General features: G+C 36.7%; 1 protein-coding gene across 1 annotated transcript; it reads right to left on the bottom strand.

The window, feature by feature from the left end:
• Window positions 1-1,842: 1,842 nt before the first annotated feature.
• LOC126811224 (uncharacterized) lies at window positions 1,843-17,249 on the bottom strand. Its single transcript, XM_050536828.2, has 7 exons — window positions 17,065-17,249; window positions 11,731-12,129; window positions 9,619-9,948; window positions 8,637-9,032; window positions 6,049-6,372; window positions 4,905-4,952; window positions 1,843-3,426 (listed from the first exon to the last, which is right to left on the bottom strand). The coding sequence occupies exons 1-7, from the start codon at window positions 17,117-17,119 to the stop codon at window positions 3,290-3,292; spliced, it is 1,689 nt and encodes a 562-aa protein (XP_050392785.1). The 5' UTR covers window positions 17,120-17,249; the 3' UTR covers window positions 1,843-3,289.
• Window positions 17,250-18,191: the final 942 nt, after the last annotated feature.

Consider the following 18,191-nt stretch of genomic DNA (forward strand, 5'->3'; position numbering starts at 1 on the left):
GGGTAACATTCATTGTTACTCCGAAACGAGCCGATTGGTGACTTGGTTGCAGCACGCCCCTCCCCACCCCCACACACTTTCTGAATAACCTGGATCCGCCCCTGTCTTAGTTCACTTAACACGTTTATTTTAATTATTATGCCCATTGTGAATGATCCATGTTAAATTACCCCCATTGTTTTCTGGGATATGTGTTTGTTGGGTTGTAAACTTATCCTTATATATTGATATTGGTTACGTTTGATCTTCTTTTAAATTTTATATGGTACGAACTTGCCAAAAGGGAGCTAACCGTTAGTACCACTTCCTGTAATTTTCCTTCATTAATAAGCAGATGATTTGTCGTGTCTTATCTTTACTGTATATATTTAATCCCTATCCATCGCCAAAGTAAAATGGCAAAACAACAACAACCGGTAACACAGAATTCAACAGGTTATGAACCCAGGAGGAGAATTCCAGGGACGGTGATAAACGAAAATATGAATTGTGGGAAGTCAAATTTCGTGGGTGTAAGCGTCTCAGAAATCTCCCTTAAAGATAATACCAAGGTGAAAGACAAAATGAAGAAGCGTTTGCTGAATGTGTACATGTACTAATTGTACATGACACAATTATATGGAATACAAGTTACTTGAAAAGTTTATTTCAGCAACGTTCGACGAGGGTTCTCTCGTCTTAATCAAGCACCCTCGTCGAAAGGTCGCTGAAATAAGGCTCATGGTAGAAAAGTACTAAGAATATTACCCCATCTACCCACGGGCAAACCTAAAATAATAACCCTGTACACTGAATGGACCACACCAGTCAAGCGAGGCTCTGGATCTGTTACAGATTATAGTATTAGAGCAGAAGCTGCTCTTTGAACACGATTCCAGTCACAGCTTTGCATTTGTTGTTGCATTTCTACTCTTAAAAAATAACAAAGCTGACAATTTACTTATTGACAGTGGTGCGTCAACTCAAAGTTCTATATGTTTTAAGAAGAATTTCTCATCAGAGAAAAATGTTTTTGAATTAGCCAATGCTACTACAGCTGAAGGTGCTGTATTAGCACGAGGTGATGCCGTGGTAACACTCCATAATGTCATCAGAAACCCAATGAGGTAACCCTTCCACATGCCTTATATGTACGAACTTCCAGCCAAAATATATTTCCTGTCCGGGCTGCTACCCGAGAAGGAGCTCGTGTTGAATTTAGTGGAGATTCAGGTATTATTACTTTCGAAGAGTATGAAAATGACAATTAGATTATTCAAATAAGTTGTATTTTATCAATGAATTTAATAGTATTAGTAGTAGTACACTCAAAGAATGGCACCAAATCCTAGGACATTGTAATGCAAAGAACATTTTTGACTTACAAAATGTAATAACTGGCATTTCGATGACAAATCCAGATTCAAATATGGTCCTTAGGCAAAATGACACAAACTCGTTCTAGAATTCCAGATGTCGACGCAAAACGACCTTTTGATGTTGTAAATATTGACCTTGCATGTCCCGTCGACCCTGTACCTAGAGACGACTATAAATATGCCCTTAAGGAATATCTTGCAGATATTGGCCTTGTAGGTAATAATAAATTTGTGAGAAGTGACCAAGGTGGGGAATTTATTACAGTTTATGTCTGAGCAAAGAATGGTTCGCTGTCTCGTTATTCTAATACATATCTTTAAGTAGTACTCCCTCAAACAAATTTTTGCTCATTCTTATCGTTTAGAGTTTATCCCATCGACAATATACAAAATAAAGATTTTAGTAGTTTTATCATTCTTTAATTACTATAATATTATTATTTTTTATTATTATTATGACTATTAGATTTTAACATTTCCCCAAGACGCTTTATTCCTACTCCCAAAAGCAATACGAAAGCATGCAGTAAATAAAAAAAATTAGGAATTTTTATCATTATTACTATTAAATTTTACGTAACGTCTTTTCGCCATTTCTACGTATAGTGAGTGCACCAAAACGCATTATTCCCACTTCCAAGAGCAATACGAAAGCATGCAGTAAAAGAAAATAAAGAAAATAGGAATTTTAAAAATAGCTACTGACACATGATATTTTGCCACAAGACGCACAATTGGCTATACTGTAATATTCCAAATAATATGTCTCTACTATTAAACATATCTACATACCAGAAACAAAAGAATTAAGCGTGTTAAGTTGATCAATTAGTTATCGTTTGTGGATTAATAAACGCACATGTATTTTCATATAAAGCAAAGTACATTGATAATTATAACTTGAACGTATTGGATATACGTAAATTATTAAATTAAAATGTTTATCATATAGATTTTAAATATATAAGACAACTGCTTATATATATAGTCTTGGAACTTCCAGGTTATGTTCCAGTTGAAGATCTGTAGAACGAGCAATCTGATTAAAACACGGATCCAATTTCGTTTCGTTTTTATAGTTCAAAATTTCGATTTTACTTGTCTTTACTTCGCTTGGGTCTGGAAGACTTGTTATTTAACTCGTGTTCTGCTTGAAATGAGGGGTCAGCCAATCAAATGGTCTGTCGAATCGAGTGTTTGACCTTTTTTGCGCGGAACTGTGGGTAGACATTAGCGGCAATAGAAATCAAAACAAAGGAAAAATAGATAAAAAAAACATGGCGGTCGCTAATTGGTTAATCGAATGACTGACGTAATCGGGTCGATTGTCGGGTGCTTGGTACCTGACGTCATAGAACGTGAACTCCCACTATAACTTGTTAGATCTACATGTGGTGTAGGCCATCGAAAGTATAAAAAACGAAACGAAATATAGATCTATATTTTAATTAGATTGTAGAACCAGCAATCTGTTTCACGTTGCGTAAACCAATAATTCCAAATTAAATTAAGCTTGGTTATATAGGTTATACATACATTTTTAAAAGGAATTACATATGAGATAGCTGTCGCCGCTGCTAGCCAGACTAAAAGATTATAAAACACATATATTAGATTAGTAGCCTTCAGTAAAAGGACAATCATATTATCTAATAATATTCACCTGATGTCTAAGTAACTAACTAACTTAATTAATACCTGTCCATAACATTGTTTTACACGGTTGCCTTACGGGACTATTACATATTAAGCCTTAAAGATACATTTTCAAGAAAGTGTTTATCGAGTAGTTATTTCCAATAAAATTTTGGCAATTTTGGTATATACAGTTTGGTCGTTTATATAATCAATCAGGAATATATATATGTAACTAATTACAACAACAGTTACAGTTCAGTCGGATATATATTCTGAAAGGAATATACGTGTAACTAATTGCAACCGCAGTTACAGTTTGTTGTATTATTTGTTAAACGCGATATTTGTAGTTTCAGTTTTTCTTGCTCTAACTTGATTCGTTCTATGTCGGCAAGTAGCCATCTTTTCTTGATGTCATCAGTGGTTTCAACTGGAAAATAAAAAAGGCAATAATTAGAATATTTAAACCGAGATATTAAACGTTGTTTTATTTCAACACAGCCAATCTGATTAAAACACAGATCCTATTTAGTTTCGTTTTTATAGTTCAAAAAATCGTTTTACTTGTCTTTACTGCACTAGGATCTGGAAAAGTTGTTATATAGAGAGAAAGAGAGAGAAATGGGGTTTAACGTCCACTCGACACAAACTAGGTCATTTCGGGACTAACATATGGTTCAATTTTATTCCCGGGGGATCACGTGGCTAAGTGGGTAAGACGCTAGCTCGCTAGCCTGGAGGTTGGGTGTTCGATCCCTGCATTGGCCGAGATAGTTCATCCAGATTTTCCGGCGTGGTTCTCCCTTGTCAGTGATGCAGGACACGGGACCTCGGTTTATCGTCCCATCCGAACGACTAGACAGCTGTCCTTGTCAGGCCCTCCGTCCTGCATCCCTGACAAGGGGAAACCACGCCGGAAAATCTGGATGAACTTTCTCGGCCAATGCAGGGATCGAACACCCTCGACCTCCAGGCTAGCGAGCCAGCGTCTTACCCAATTAGCCACCGTGATCCCCCAGTTGTATATTAAAACCAGAGTAATCGGAAGTGATACAGGTTTCATCAATGTTCAACACAAATACATTCAGTTAGCATGAAATATACACATAATAATATTATTAGAGAAAAATAATGACAAAAGGGATAGGGGCCTACACAACCATCATTCACAATGACAGTGTATCAATCAATTTAATTTAATTTGTGTTTGAAAGAAGAAAATAAAAATAAAAAAAAGATAAAGAAATAATGCCATGTATTATTTCTATAAATGTTTTAATTTGTTTTAATTGTGTTGTTCTGTGTTGCTGTTGGCTCTTTTTTTTCTTTTCAGGTAATTTTTATCTGAGGAGAGTCATACGCAAGAAAAACACGAAAGAATGTCTATAACACTAAAGCGCTGAATTTGTGAACGGCATTAAAGAACTTTTTACTAACTTTTAACTATGTGGAACTTTTTGGACGAATAGTTTTTTACACACGGGTCCAGCTATGTCGTTTATACTGCTAAAAATTCCTAGCACTTCACTTTTCCACATCAAGCAAGCGGATTCTTTTTCCCCATGGTTTTTTTTCTATCTACACTGATGACGCCAAACATCCGTCAGCTGGACACCCTGTTTTAATTTGTTTTTATTATGACAAAGAGAGAAGATGACTCGCCCTCTCTTCTCACAACAGCGATTTTATAAGGTGACTTTTTGATTTATAAAGACTTTTTTTGTGTTTTTACCAATTTTTCAACCTTTTAAGTCTAAATAATTTAATTAAATCAACCTGTCCATAATATCATATTTATTGTATTGGACGTTAAATCTGTAATCAACAACAATAACATGAAATATGTATTGGTCTTAGACAGTTAGGTTTGGTTTTAAAGAAAATTAAGTATATTTAAAAGAAACGTACCCACGCCAGTAGTTGTACCTTGAGTTTTGCCATTACCAGAATCACCATCTAAAATAAAAGAAAATTCTACATCAATTTTCTGCTTGGCTCTATAATTGTAAAGGAATATAATATTGTGTAATTAATTTCGTTTTTGTATTACTTTGTAGTTAGATGTCTTGGATATCTTTAAAATATATAATGCATTACAGTTTTTGTATAGTATATACTTATTATAGAGTTCGATCAAAATATACAAGGAAGACAGATTTAAATCACACGCATTTAAATGTGGTACATGATGGAAAGGATATTTTTAAGGCAGTGTGAAGTTAGCTCGATTTTCGTTTTTCGATATTGGCGAATAACGAAAAACGAGCTACTCGTTTTTCGACATTCGCCAAAATGAAAAAACAAGGATAGCTTTTTTTATGTGAATCCACTGCTCAGGCATCCTCATTTATGATATCTTTAGTTCGTTTTGGAAAACGTATTTAATCAAATGTGTTTTGGAGACATTCTGTAGATATACATCCATCAAATTTGCTTTTTTGAGATTCAAGTTTGAATATCGAAAAACGAGTCGCCAATATTGAAAAACGAGCTAGTTGTTTTTCGTTATTCGCCAATATCGAAAAACGAGAAGCTCGTTTTTCGATATTCACCAATATCGAAAAACGAAAAACGGAAATCGAGCTAACCTCACACTGCCATTATTAATGCCAATTGTGGTTGAAAAGGGAAATTGTTGGTCGGTCGATAGCGTAACTGGTAATCATTTCTCATTTGTCTCAATGTAAGTGTTGAAATGTTAAGCTATGGAGGCAGGTAGAATATGATTTGTCTCAGTATAAGTGTTGAAATGTTAAGCTATGGAGGCAGGTAGAATATGATTTCTATTAATAACACTTCTCATGGTTTATCTGAAATCTATAAGAATCGATAAAGCATCAATCAAACTTGTTCAATTCTAGAAGAAGACGTCAAAATACAAAGTCTATTCAAATAACGACAGCAAATAAACACCCAACGTCATCAACTGACGACAGCAAGTTAACACACCACGTCGTCAAAATCAACTGAAGTAAACACACTACGTCATCACAATTGAGAATAACCAGTTCTACCAGGAGTAAATATAATAAGTTATAGTATTGTAACATACCTGTTAAGTAGATAGTTGTACTGACACTATACATTTCATTGAGATTAACCATACATCTGATTTCCAGGCCATTATAATCTTTACCAACGTAATAACTGAATGTGCTTCTGGAATAATATCCACATCGAGTTGATGTTGGAGGTTCAACCTGGCCATTTGTTATATTGGTATAAAAAAGGTCACAATGACCAGTTGTATTGGAACACCAGTTCCAGTCGTGTTCAGGATATCCAACATCTCCTTGACAAATTATATCAATCTTTTCACCAACATCATATTTCATTTTCTCTGGATATCGGGTTATTTCTATTGAACCCGGATTAACTGTACAAATTAAATTTAAGTATATAGCTTTCTTTATAATATAATACATTATATTATATCTAATGTAAATCTCAAACCCGTGTGACAAAATGCCTCGTAACTTGTATCATGTTAGAACTATGTTTTATAGATATAAAATATTTAGATGCGATGAGCCCACGAAAACCCACGTGTTACTGTCCACTTATATGTTTATTATATGGAATTCACACAGTCAGCTATACGAAGGTATAAAAGCCCCTGTGTTGTCTGTAGTTAAGAGGGGGGATCACGTGGCTAAGTGGGTAAGACGCTGGTTCGCTAGCCTGGAGTTCGGGTGTTTGATCCCTGCATTAGCCGAGAAAGTTCATCCCGATTTTCCAGCGCGGTTTCCCCTTGTCAGTGATGCAGGACGGAGAGCCTGACAAGGACAGCTGTCTAGTCGTTCGGATGGGACGAAAACCCGAGGTCCCGTGTACACATTGGCGTGTATGTAATAGATGCCTTGGCACTTGGAATTCGATATAAGAGTAGGTCGTAGTGCCGCTGTCCTGGCTAAATTTCCCTCATATGGCGTATGCCCGTCTTTATTAGCCCAGTTTAGGAGCAGAACAGTAGGCCGTTAAACCCCATTTCATTTCATTTCTGTAGTTAAGAGAGACTTGGGTAGGAGAGCGTAGATGGGCGTATGAACTCACTCGAGTTCAGCCCTTGCCGTGGCAGAGGGGAGAAATGATTGTCGTACAGATCCTATTTCGTTTCGTTTTTATAGTTCAAAATTTCGTTTTACTTGTCTTTACTACACTTGGATCTGGAAGAGTTGTTATTTAACTCGTGTTCTGAATGGTTTCAGGGATAAGCCAATAAAAGGGTCTGTTACGACGAGCTTTAGGCGTGTTTTGCACGGAACTGTGGGTAATCCACTAGTAACATCAACGCTGATTGGTTAATCAAATGTCTGACGTCATAGGTGATACGTCGATCTTTTGACCCCTGACATGACCTAACGCTATAACTTGTCAGATCTTCATGTAGTGTAGGTCATCGAAAGTATAAAAAAAAACGAAGCGAAATATAGATCTGTATTGTAATCAGATTGATTGTCGTAATAATACGGTGGTAATGTCATTGTTTATGTTCCTGATATATTTAAGTTCCTGTTTAGTTGATGAGCATAATATCCCGTGTGTAAATAAGTACTATATTTACTGATCTTTTGTAATCAATAACAGTGTTACACCCGTCTCTATATAAGTATTATATCTATTATTTCGGCTGACATAAATGCTATAAAGGGACTTTACATTGACACAATAATAGATTTTATCAATTTGAATGTCAGTGTTGCAAACAGAGGCGTATATTGATAAATGGTGCCAGTGCCAAGTGGTTCAATTGAGACGAATACCCAACAGTTTGTAGTTGGAGAAGGTTTTTCAGAAACGGGTTTGTCCAGGCAAAATGGTCATACCCCGAATTTCAGGTATGTATTGTGCTGAAGAAATATTCTACCCGATTCCATGTTTATTAACGGATCTAATACAGTACTTTATATTAAAAACGTTTAGTTATTCAGCAGACACAATAACCATATATACATGAAAAACTACCTTTTTGCCTTGTAATAACCCGGACCCTAATACGTTATCACAGTGCAATACTACGTAGATATGTTCATGGGCGTCACACATGGGGGGGTCCGACCCCCCTAATTGTTTTTCTGGGGGGGGGGGGAGGTGAATATACTTGGACCCCCCCCCCCCAAATTTCCATAGTAGGCCCTAACTCCTATTTATTTACAACAATTATTAGGATTAATTAAGATTCTATCTGTATAAAACATGTACATATCCCAATATGGTTTACATTGCGAAAATAAAACACGGAGAAAATCATCCTGGTAACATGTGTCAAGTGAAAAGTAACACTGTGGTCCATAAAATTGTGTCTAATAGCCTGTCAGTAATATTTTGTTAATTTTTTTCTGCCATGATAATCGCATGTAGGTACCCAAAAACATTATCGCCCGCTCAGCCAGCCGCGTAACCATAATGCTTTGTTTATATTTTTTAGGGATTTTAAAAAAGGGTTAGGGTTAGGGGTTAGGGTTGCGGACCCCCCCCCCCCCCCAATATATATTTCACGGCTACGCCTCTGGATATGTTAGCATCCATAATATTACAAATTTCAGCAATGTAACACAATACGCGTGAATTAATTATTTTGAACTGTCCCATTTCATCTAATCATGGGATACTGTAACATTATACACATAAAATACTTACTTCCAACTGTCACACTTTCATTGTATTGTAGCAACGCTGGATTAGTAGATATAGTAGGAGAACCACTTATTATACACTGATATTCAGTTTCAAGACGATCAGGACAATCAAGATTATTTATAATAACTTCCAAGAAGCTTTCGGTTGGTTGTTGATTTATATCATAATTACCAGTGACTGTATATTTCGGTGATATTATTCCGCTTCCAGGTCTAATCCCTCTGCCATCTATTTCTGCCATGACCGTTGGTAGTGAATTCTGTTCAAGGGAATGTTTTAGTATCCGTATATCGTATAGTGTAGTATAATAAGAGTTAGAACCAGGAGAACATCGTATGGTTAAAGATGTATAACCTATTTGTTGATAATTGGATGGTGTTATTGTGAGCCTGCCATCTGAAAGTATATATTAACTAACCAATTAGGCTTACAAAAGCCCCTCTCCTGGCTTATTCCCTATATTACTAATATAATTCTATATCTGGTGAATAACGAACAAACCGGTCCGTTGTTCATTATTCGCCAATATTAAACATCTTATTATTCAGTTAGAAAGACAGCTTGTTAAAATATATTTACCAAGACTGTGAAGTGTTATAAACCAATTAGGCTCATAAAAATCCCACTTCGGGCTTATTCTCTATAAAAATGCCTAATTATATATCTTGTAACAAAAATTAGATGATTTCTGGACTAACATTTTTTTCATTTTATTTCAGTGAGAGGAAACTGGGGACCTCGATAAAACTCACGAGATGGGAATCGTCACCACGCAACTTGACAGACCTTGTGATCTACAACACATAAACACACCACCGCATCATAAACACACCACTCTTCAAAATCTGCTGACGACAATGTGTAAACAGGCCACCAAAAAACAAGTACACCTACGACGTCATCAAATTCAGGTACAAATGGCAAGTAAACACTGATAATACGTGTTCATGAAAGAGTAAATTGTTTTGAAATATCCACTTACCTGCTAAATAGATAGTTGTACTGACACTGTCCACTTCTGAGTTATCAACTTTACATCTTATTTGCAAACCATTATCATCTTTACCAACATAATAATATTGGTAGATACTATCAGTAAAATATTCACATCCAGGTGATCTTGGTGGAATGCCCGATAGTGTTATATTTTCTGTTATTGGGTCAAAAAATAAATCACCGGATGACTTAGATTCCCAGGACACTAATTTTTCAGAATATCCAACATATCCATAACAACTAAGTTCAACCCTATCACCAACACCATACTTCATACGTTCTGGAGATCGGTCCATGTCTAGTGAACTCGATTTACCTGTACAAGTATTAGATTAAATTTTAATACATTCAGGGCCGTATGTAGGATTTATAAAGTGGGGGTGCAGCAGAGTGGTGGGGCGCCATAGCCACCACGTAAGTGATATAAGAAAGTTTGGATCAGGGCAAACGAACCCATTGGCGTGTGGGCGCCCTTAAAACCGATCGACTGATCAGTGCCTTAAGAGCATTACTGTGTGATCATAATCAAGTCTATTATTTTATAATTGAAAGATTGTCAAATTATTTTTGGGGGGATGGGGATGGGGCGCCATTTCTCGGAGCACCTTAATTTTCTAGGGGTGCAATGTACCTCACCTCCGCTAATGCAATCACACCAAAATCAAAACGTATGTGTTATTCTTGTTTCTTCTTTTATGGAAAACCAAAGAGCTCTTTATTCAGTGTTCTTAATTCTTATTTCTTCATTTAGGTTAAGTCGTATTTTGACATTTGTACACTAAAATTAACATTTGTCTCTTAAAATCAATATTTGTTTTACAAATCAGACATTTGTCGTATCAGATTTGTAAATTGTATTATTGCGTAATTTAATTGTATTTTATTATAAAGATATATAAGACTTATTTTAGAAAAAACAAATCTCGAGAAACAAATGACTAATACTCGTATATTCAGGAGCGATAGAAATTTACTTCCCGGTGGTTATACGATAACTGGAATTTCGTATTAAGACCCTTCCCTTCACTAAATAAAGTCCAACTTATATCTTCGTTAACAAGGTGCATAAATATGAATGTGCCAGAAAATATTTTAGTATTTTGTTTTATGATTCGTATTTTGACGTTGAATACCCCCACCCCATACACACACACACCAATTTAATACAGATTAACGTCATCTATATTTGATCTTTTATCAAGGTATGTAAATATAAATGTGGCAGAAAATAATTTACATTTTTGTATCAAACAATACACATACTTTCCAGCAGTATATGAACAGATACATTGAATTTTATTTTAAGATCCACATTTTGACTTTAAATATCCCCACCCCACCCTCACTTTATAAAGTTTGGCACCGTGCAACTTTGATGATCTTTTTTCCAAGGTATTTTAATATAAATGTGCCAGCAAATAGCTTGAAAGGTTTATTTACAGTTTTAGAAATGTAAATTATATTCTGACTACTTTCAATTTATTTTCATTATCGAAGGCCTGGATTAGCGATGCAGGTGATTTCTCTACTGTCAATGTGTGGGCGCTCAAAACATTTCCTATTATTGTATGGTGACTTATGTATGCCATGTTGTTTTCCACTCACCACCAGCGTCCTCTGTCGTTATAATGTTCAGGTTAGAGGAATTTGCCGAAATGCTCCTTGACATATGTTTTGTAAGATTCGTATTTGGAGATTTATATATTTCAGAATTTGTTGTTCGAGATTTGTTTTTCGTTGTATGTTTCTGATGAAATGTAAATGTATTTGTTTTGGCTTCAGAATCTTTTGTCCAGGCAAATTGTACATACCTCGAATTTTAGGCATACCCATAGAAATAAATCATTAGCGTATTGTGCTGAAGAAATGTTATACTTCATTTCATGTTTATTTAAAGAGTACTTCATAATTCATATCACAAATCTACATTCCGTTACTCAGCAGCCACAAAAACCATTGTACTGTCACGTTTTTATTTTCTTGTAATAACTCTCCGTGCAGTCTCCATGTAAAACATAAATGTTAGGATACATATAAATGTGATATTACAAATTTCAACAAAGTAAAGTTACTTTATTCAACAGGTCAAAATACTTACTTTGATATACTGTGACATTTTTATCTTCTTGTAGCAACGTTGGATCATTAGCTATAGTAGGAGATCCATGTGTTATGCACTGATATTCAGCACTATCGTCACAATTAGGATCATTTATAATAACTTGTAGGAAGCTTTCGGTTGGTTGTTGGTTTCTATCATAATTACCAGTCACTATATGGTTGTATGGTCCTAAACCCCTCCCAGGTTTAATTCCGTTCCCATCTATTTCTGCTATGGGTGTTGGTAGTGAATTCTGTACAAGGGAACGTTTTAGTATCCGTATATCGTATAGAGTAGTATACGAGTTAGAAGCAGGTGAACACCGTAATGTTAAATTTCGAGCACCAGGCTGTAGACTTTGGGATGGTGTTATTGTGAAATGAGCAGCCTTGACATCTGAAAATATATATTAACTACAGTATTGTGTGTATAATAGGTTATATCACCCAATAATACATTCTACAGTAGATATCGCTTGTGTGATATATTTCATAATCTACTGCGATATCTCCTTAGATATCGCTTTACATGAATTTGATTGGCCAGTGAAAAAGGAACTAGTGCGATAACTCGTTAGATATCGCTTTACATGAATTTGATTGTTAAGTAAAAAAGGAACTACTGCGATATCTCGTTAGATATCGCTTTACATGAATTTGATTGGTAAGTGAAAAAGGAACTACTTTTTTCATTTTAAAAAAACAGAGCATTTTTTATTACAAGTAACTTATTTCTTATTAAAAATTCGGGATTCGCCCTAACCCAGAATGATCTATCTTGCATCCGACCATTTCCTCGTTGGGTGACTCAATAACTCTTTCTAATTGAGAGAGAGAGAGAGAAATGGGGTTTAACGTCCAATCGACACAAACTAGGTCATTTCGGGACTAACAAATGGTTCAATTTTTTTATTTCAATAATTCGCTTGCGCGTAGGGGTCTTTAGCAGTGGGAGGAAACCGGAAGACCCGGAGAAAACCCACGAGGTTGGATAGGCGACCCTACTCCTTGCCACGTACAACCGGGGATTCGAAACCACGCCAGTCGACTCAATGACAGACTTTATGATACAGCGCACGCACGCTAACCATTCAGCCATCCACCCCCCTTTCTAATAGAGCTAGAATGTTCAAACTTGGTGTGAGTGCTGAGAAGAATGTACCACCAACCATGTGGAGTAAGGGGAGTTACGGTCAGACGGACTCGGGACCTAAACACTTAGAGTGGGATTGTTGAGTAAGGGGAGGTCACGATAAGACGGACCTGGCACCTAAACACTAATCCCACAACGAAGACATCTACCAATCCAGAAGCAGAAGAAAACATCTACCAAACAATATGTTTTTTACTAAATAAAGGGAAAAACTTCCCACAAAACCCAATCCATGCCCTAAGCCCGAAAATGGAAAGATTGCAAAATCATATTCTAAAAACAGGAAGCAGCTTCGGCTCTCCTATTTCTTGTCTGTGATATCACTTATGTGGAAGCAGACGTTAAAACACCACGATACTACTACTACTACTGCTCACATCATTGCTCCTTGAAACTTATGTCAGTCATTATTTCAACTTTATTCATTACAAAATATCGCATTCGTTAATTATACTGGTATGAGGCTATTTGATATTGGGTTACAATTCGATAATACTCGATAGTATTTTTTGTCATGCAAACATATTTTAAATACTCTCGTCATTGGTCTGATCAGGGTCCGAATCAGCCAAGAATCTGATCCCAATCAGTTAAGAATATGAAGCATCTTCTCTGTGATTTAGCTCATTTGCATTGAATCCGTCAATCACTAATTACACTATTCATTGTGACTAATTACACTATTTATTGTGACTAATTACACTATTTATTGTGACTAATTACACTATTTACACTATTTATTGTGACTAATTACACTATTTATTGTCTTTTTATTAAATATATGCAAACATATTTTAAACACTCGCGTCATTTAAATAATGGTCCGAATGAGCCTTGTGATCCGAATCAGCCAAAATCTAGTCCCAATCAGCCACAAATCTGGTCCCAATCAGCCAGGTCCCAATCAGCCATGGTCCCAATCAGTCGATTACCCGATGACGAACATTGTCTGCTTAGAGCAGGCAGAGATAAGCAATCTGATTGGTTGATGCTTTAGGGGCACGATAACTTTGGTAATAATGAAGTGAGAGCGATGAAACTCTGAATATAGATTCATTATATCATAACCTTGACTAAGTTCGATTGTGCGAATTTTCTGCCTTTGCTAAGGAGCGATAAGCAATTTGATTGGTCAGGACATTGGAACATAAAACCTCTTATTTTAATTGAGGTAGAATGTTTAAACCTGATGTAGATGTTCATTAGGTGAATGTCTTGACTGACTTCAATGATTAACATTTCAAGCTAAAGCTAAGCAGAGCTAATCAATTTCATTGGTCGATGCTTTGGGACAAGATAATCTTGATTCTATCTGATAGAGAGTGATGAAACTTAGTGTGTATTTTGATTGCTCGATACTTTTGAAAAAAATAAATGTGCAATTAATTGGGATTTCGGCAGGGGGACATCAAATATCAACACAAGTCGATAAATTAAAAAAAGAACAAAACTATTCTCTATATGGATTTGTTTGTAAATATGTCTAATTCAATGAGGTCTAATAAGATTGTGTTCACATTATTGCCACTTGGCCACTTGGACGCTTTTACAGCCTACACAACATTATTTTGTGAAATGTTGTATATTTCGATCGAGAGAGAGAGAGAGAGGAGAGAGAGAGAGAGATGGGATTAAATGTCCACTTGACACAAACTAGGTCATTTCGGGACTAACATATGTTCAATTTTATTTCCATAATTCGCTTGCGCGTAGGGGTCTTTAGCAGTGGGAGGAAACCGGAGGACCCGGAGAAAACCCACGAGGTTGGACAGGTGACCCTACTCCTTGACACCTTCAACCGCGGATTGGAAACCACACCAGTTCACTAAATGACAGCCTTTATGATACAGCGCGCACGTGCTAACCATTCAGCCATCCACCTCCCCTGTATATTGCGGGGTGTCATATCAAGACAAGCTGATTTTATATTTGTATAAACAACAAAAATTAATTTAACTATTCCCAGCCCATGTTATAATCCAGAAATGTTATAATTGCAGTCCCATTAACCTTAAATTGATGAGTTACGAGGGTCTAACTGATTATAGACAATGGGTCGTAGTTGAAAATTGTGATAAAGTGCCTCATGGATTTGTTGAAGGGTATATCTCTATTTGATAATTAAATTTGGTATAATGTAAGGCCCTCAAAATCAAATTATCTTCCAAAAGTAATGGTATGATAATTAGTAATTATCATTTAAAATGAAATGAAATGAAATGGGGTTTAACGTCCTACTGTTCCGCTCCTATACTGGGCTAATGAAAACGGGCATGCGCCATACAGTGTGCTATGAGGGAAATTTTGCCCGGGCAGCGGCACTATCGCCTACTCTTATATCGAATTCCAACTGCCAAGGGATCTAATACGTGCATTCTAATGTATACACGGGACCTCGGTTTTTCGTCTCATCCGAAGGACTAGACAGCTGTCCTTGTCAGACCCTCCGTTCTGCACCACTGACAAGGGGAAACCACGTCGGAAAATCAGGATGAACTTTCTCGGCCAATGCAGGGATCGAATCATTTAAAAATGTCATCTTTTTTTTATTTTGGCAAAGGTAACAGCTATTTATTTTTAGACAATCAAATTTCACTTTTGCCGTAACCCCTTTAAATCAAGATGACCGCTCCTGTGGCTTGCTGTGATTGTCATTTTGTAGAAATTGAAAATATCATTTTCTGATATATCTTGGAAGAAAGTTCATCCAGATTTTCCGGCGTGCCCCCCCCCCCCTTGTCAGTGATGCAGGACGGAGGGCCTGACAAGGACAGCTGTCTAGTCCTTCGGATGAGACGAAAAACCGAGGTCCAGTGTATACATTGGAATGCACGTAAAGGATCCCTTGGCAGTTGGAATTCGATATAAGAGTAGGCGATAGTGCCACTGCCCGGGAAAAATTTCCCTCATAGCACTCTGTATGGCGTATGCCCGTCTTCATTAGCGCAGTATAGGAGCAGAACAGTAGGACGTTAAACCCCATTTCATTTCATTTCTGTTATCTCTCGCGGTGTTTATAATGGGTATCACATTTGCCGAGAAATTTCATCGGATTTCCGACGTGGTTTCCCTTTGTCAGTGGCGCTGAACTGAGGGCCTGACAAGGACAACTGTCTAGTCGTTCGGATGAGACGAAAAACCGAGTTCCCGTGTATACATTGGAATGCACGTAAAAGATCCCTTGGCAGTTGGAATTCGATGTAAGAGTAGGCGATTGTGCCGTTGCCCGGGCAAAATTTCCATCATAGCACACTATATGGCGTATGCCCGTCTTCATTAGCCCATTGGCGTGCACGTAAAAAAGCCCTTGGCAGATGGAATTCGATATAAGAGTAGATCGTAGCAGCAATGTGCGTGTAAAATTTCCCTGATAGCACACGGCATGGCGTCTGCCCAGTCGGAGCAGAACAGAGGTACGTTAAACTCCATTTCTTTTTATTTTAATTATTTCAATGAAATGATATATGGTTTAACCTCCTACTTTTCTGCAGGATAGCTGTCAAGGGTTCGTTTTACGTGCGCGCTAACGTGTACACATCTCAATTACAAAAGGGGAACCACACTTAATAGAACATATGCGGAAGCCATATTTGTGCCACATTTGAAGCCACATTTTAAGTGCCTCATTATTTTTGGTGAATACATAAATCAACTAAAAATGCAATGTTTTCCTTCCTATGTTCACTGGACAATCATAGAACCTTAAAGAAGGTTGCCGTCATTGAGCGTCAGTGTCATACATACGTCAAGATTGGATAATATCCCAAAATTGTGGTTTACTACATTAATCTCATTAGTTATTAATACTAATTACTTTAAATCATGAATATTTATATATATTTTTTTCATCAAATTTGGTTTTAAAATAATTATTTTACGACTTGTAAGACTTAGGGGGAAATTTTCCCCAACTGCTGAAACACTGTGGGGGAATTAATTTTAGTGAATAAATTTAATGCCAAGATCAATCCTGAAATCGTTACATTTTTGCAACTATTCAATCAAAATCTGCGAAACCTGGGGGGATATATGGTTATACACCACAATTGCTACAAATGCAAAAACAAAAACTTTGTAATTTGAACCATTTTATCCAGGTAAATGCTGGTGTGACTCCGGTAAAAATTGCAAACCAAATAATTAAACAATTAAACACTAATCTAATAGTAACGACCTTACCTTGAATCACTGAAATATAAATCAGTACAAATAATACAATAATATTCCTGCTCATTATGTTCTTTGTCCACTGTTACACGTATCGTCTTATAGTCTATATGATACAGTTTACTTCATGCATGTACGGCATATACACCATCAAGTTTCTGCAGGTATCTCGATCTGTTAGCAAGGTAGCAGCTTTGGTACCGTCTAGATAAAGCGCGCAAGTGTTGTCTACCCAATGACGCTATTGAAACCTCATCTACGCATGCCCTTAACCCGTTTACGAACATCGTGATTGCAGAAGATATTAAAGTTTATTTATGGACTGCACAACTTCCTTGTCAGTAATGATAAGCAACAGACTATACTGATAACGGCGAAATGCAGGTAAAAGAGGGGAATTTAAAGGAGCTAAGCCACTTTAAGGTACGTTAACCAAGGGGTATGCAAGGTTCCCACTATCACGGTTCGTGCTACGATTTAAATCGTGGAGTAATCGTGGTGATCCTATCAGGTCGTTTCATATATTGTGGTCAGTCGTATTAATCGTCTTGGTCGTAGCGGAACGTACATGCACGTACCAGACCGTGGACTCAGTAGGGATAATCCTATCTTTACGCATCCCATCGTAGAGGAATTTCAAGGAGCTAAACCACTTTAATGTACGTTAACCATGGAATATACTGATTATTTATAACATTGTTTCAATGTTATGCTAGAGCTAAATAGATCTATTGCAGGGTAATCTTTCAGGCTTCAAAGGCTATACAAATTATCGTATATCAACTCGCATGGCCATTAGTGTTACATGTTCGAAAATTTTCAAAAAAGACTCATAAATGCGATATACTTTGCTTTCTATTCTTATATATCAAAAACATTATGTCGATTAAAAGTCGAGGGGTTGGGTGGCTAAATGGTTAGCGTGCGCGCGCTGTATCATAAAGTCTGTCATTGAGTCGACTGGTGTGTTTTCGAATCCCCGGTTGTACGTGACAAGGAGTAGGGTCGCCTGTCCAACCTCGTGGGTTTTCTCCGGGTCCTCCGGTTTCCTCCCACTGCTAAAGACCCCTACGCACAAGCGAATTATTAAAATAAAATTAAACCATATGACCTAGTTTGTGTCGAGTGGACGTTAAACC

The sequence above is a fragment of the Patella vulgata genome, chromosome 1 (genome assembly GCF_932274485.2).
Source record: "Patella vulgata chromosome 1, xgPatVulg1.2, whole genome shotgun sequence".
NCBI classification, from domain to species: Eukaryota; Metazoa; Mollusca; class Gastropoda; family Patellidae; genus Patella; species Patella vulgata.

Coding starts and splice junctions, on each gene's coding strand:
- LOC126811224 (XM_050536828.2), bottom strand. CDS start 17,119: ATGAGCAGGAATATTATTGTATTATTTGTACTGATTTATATTTCAGTG. Junction 12,130..17,064: donor TTATATTTCAGTGATTCAAG/GTAAGGTCGTTA, acceptor ATATATTTTCAG/ATGTCAAGGCTGCTCATTTC. Junction 3,427..4,904: donor AGGTACAACTACTGGCGTGG/GTACGTTTCTTT, acceptor TTTATTTTCCAG/TTGAAACCACTGATGACATC.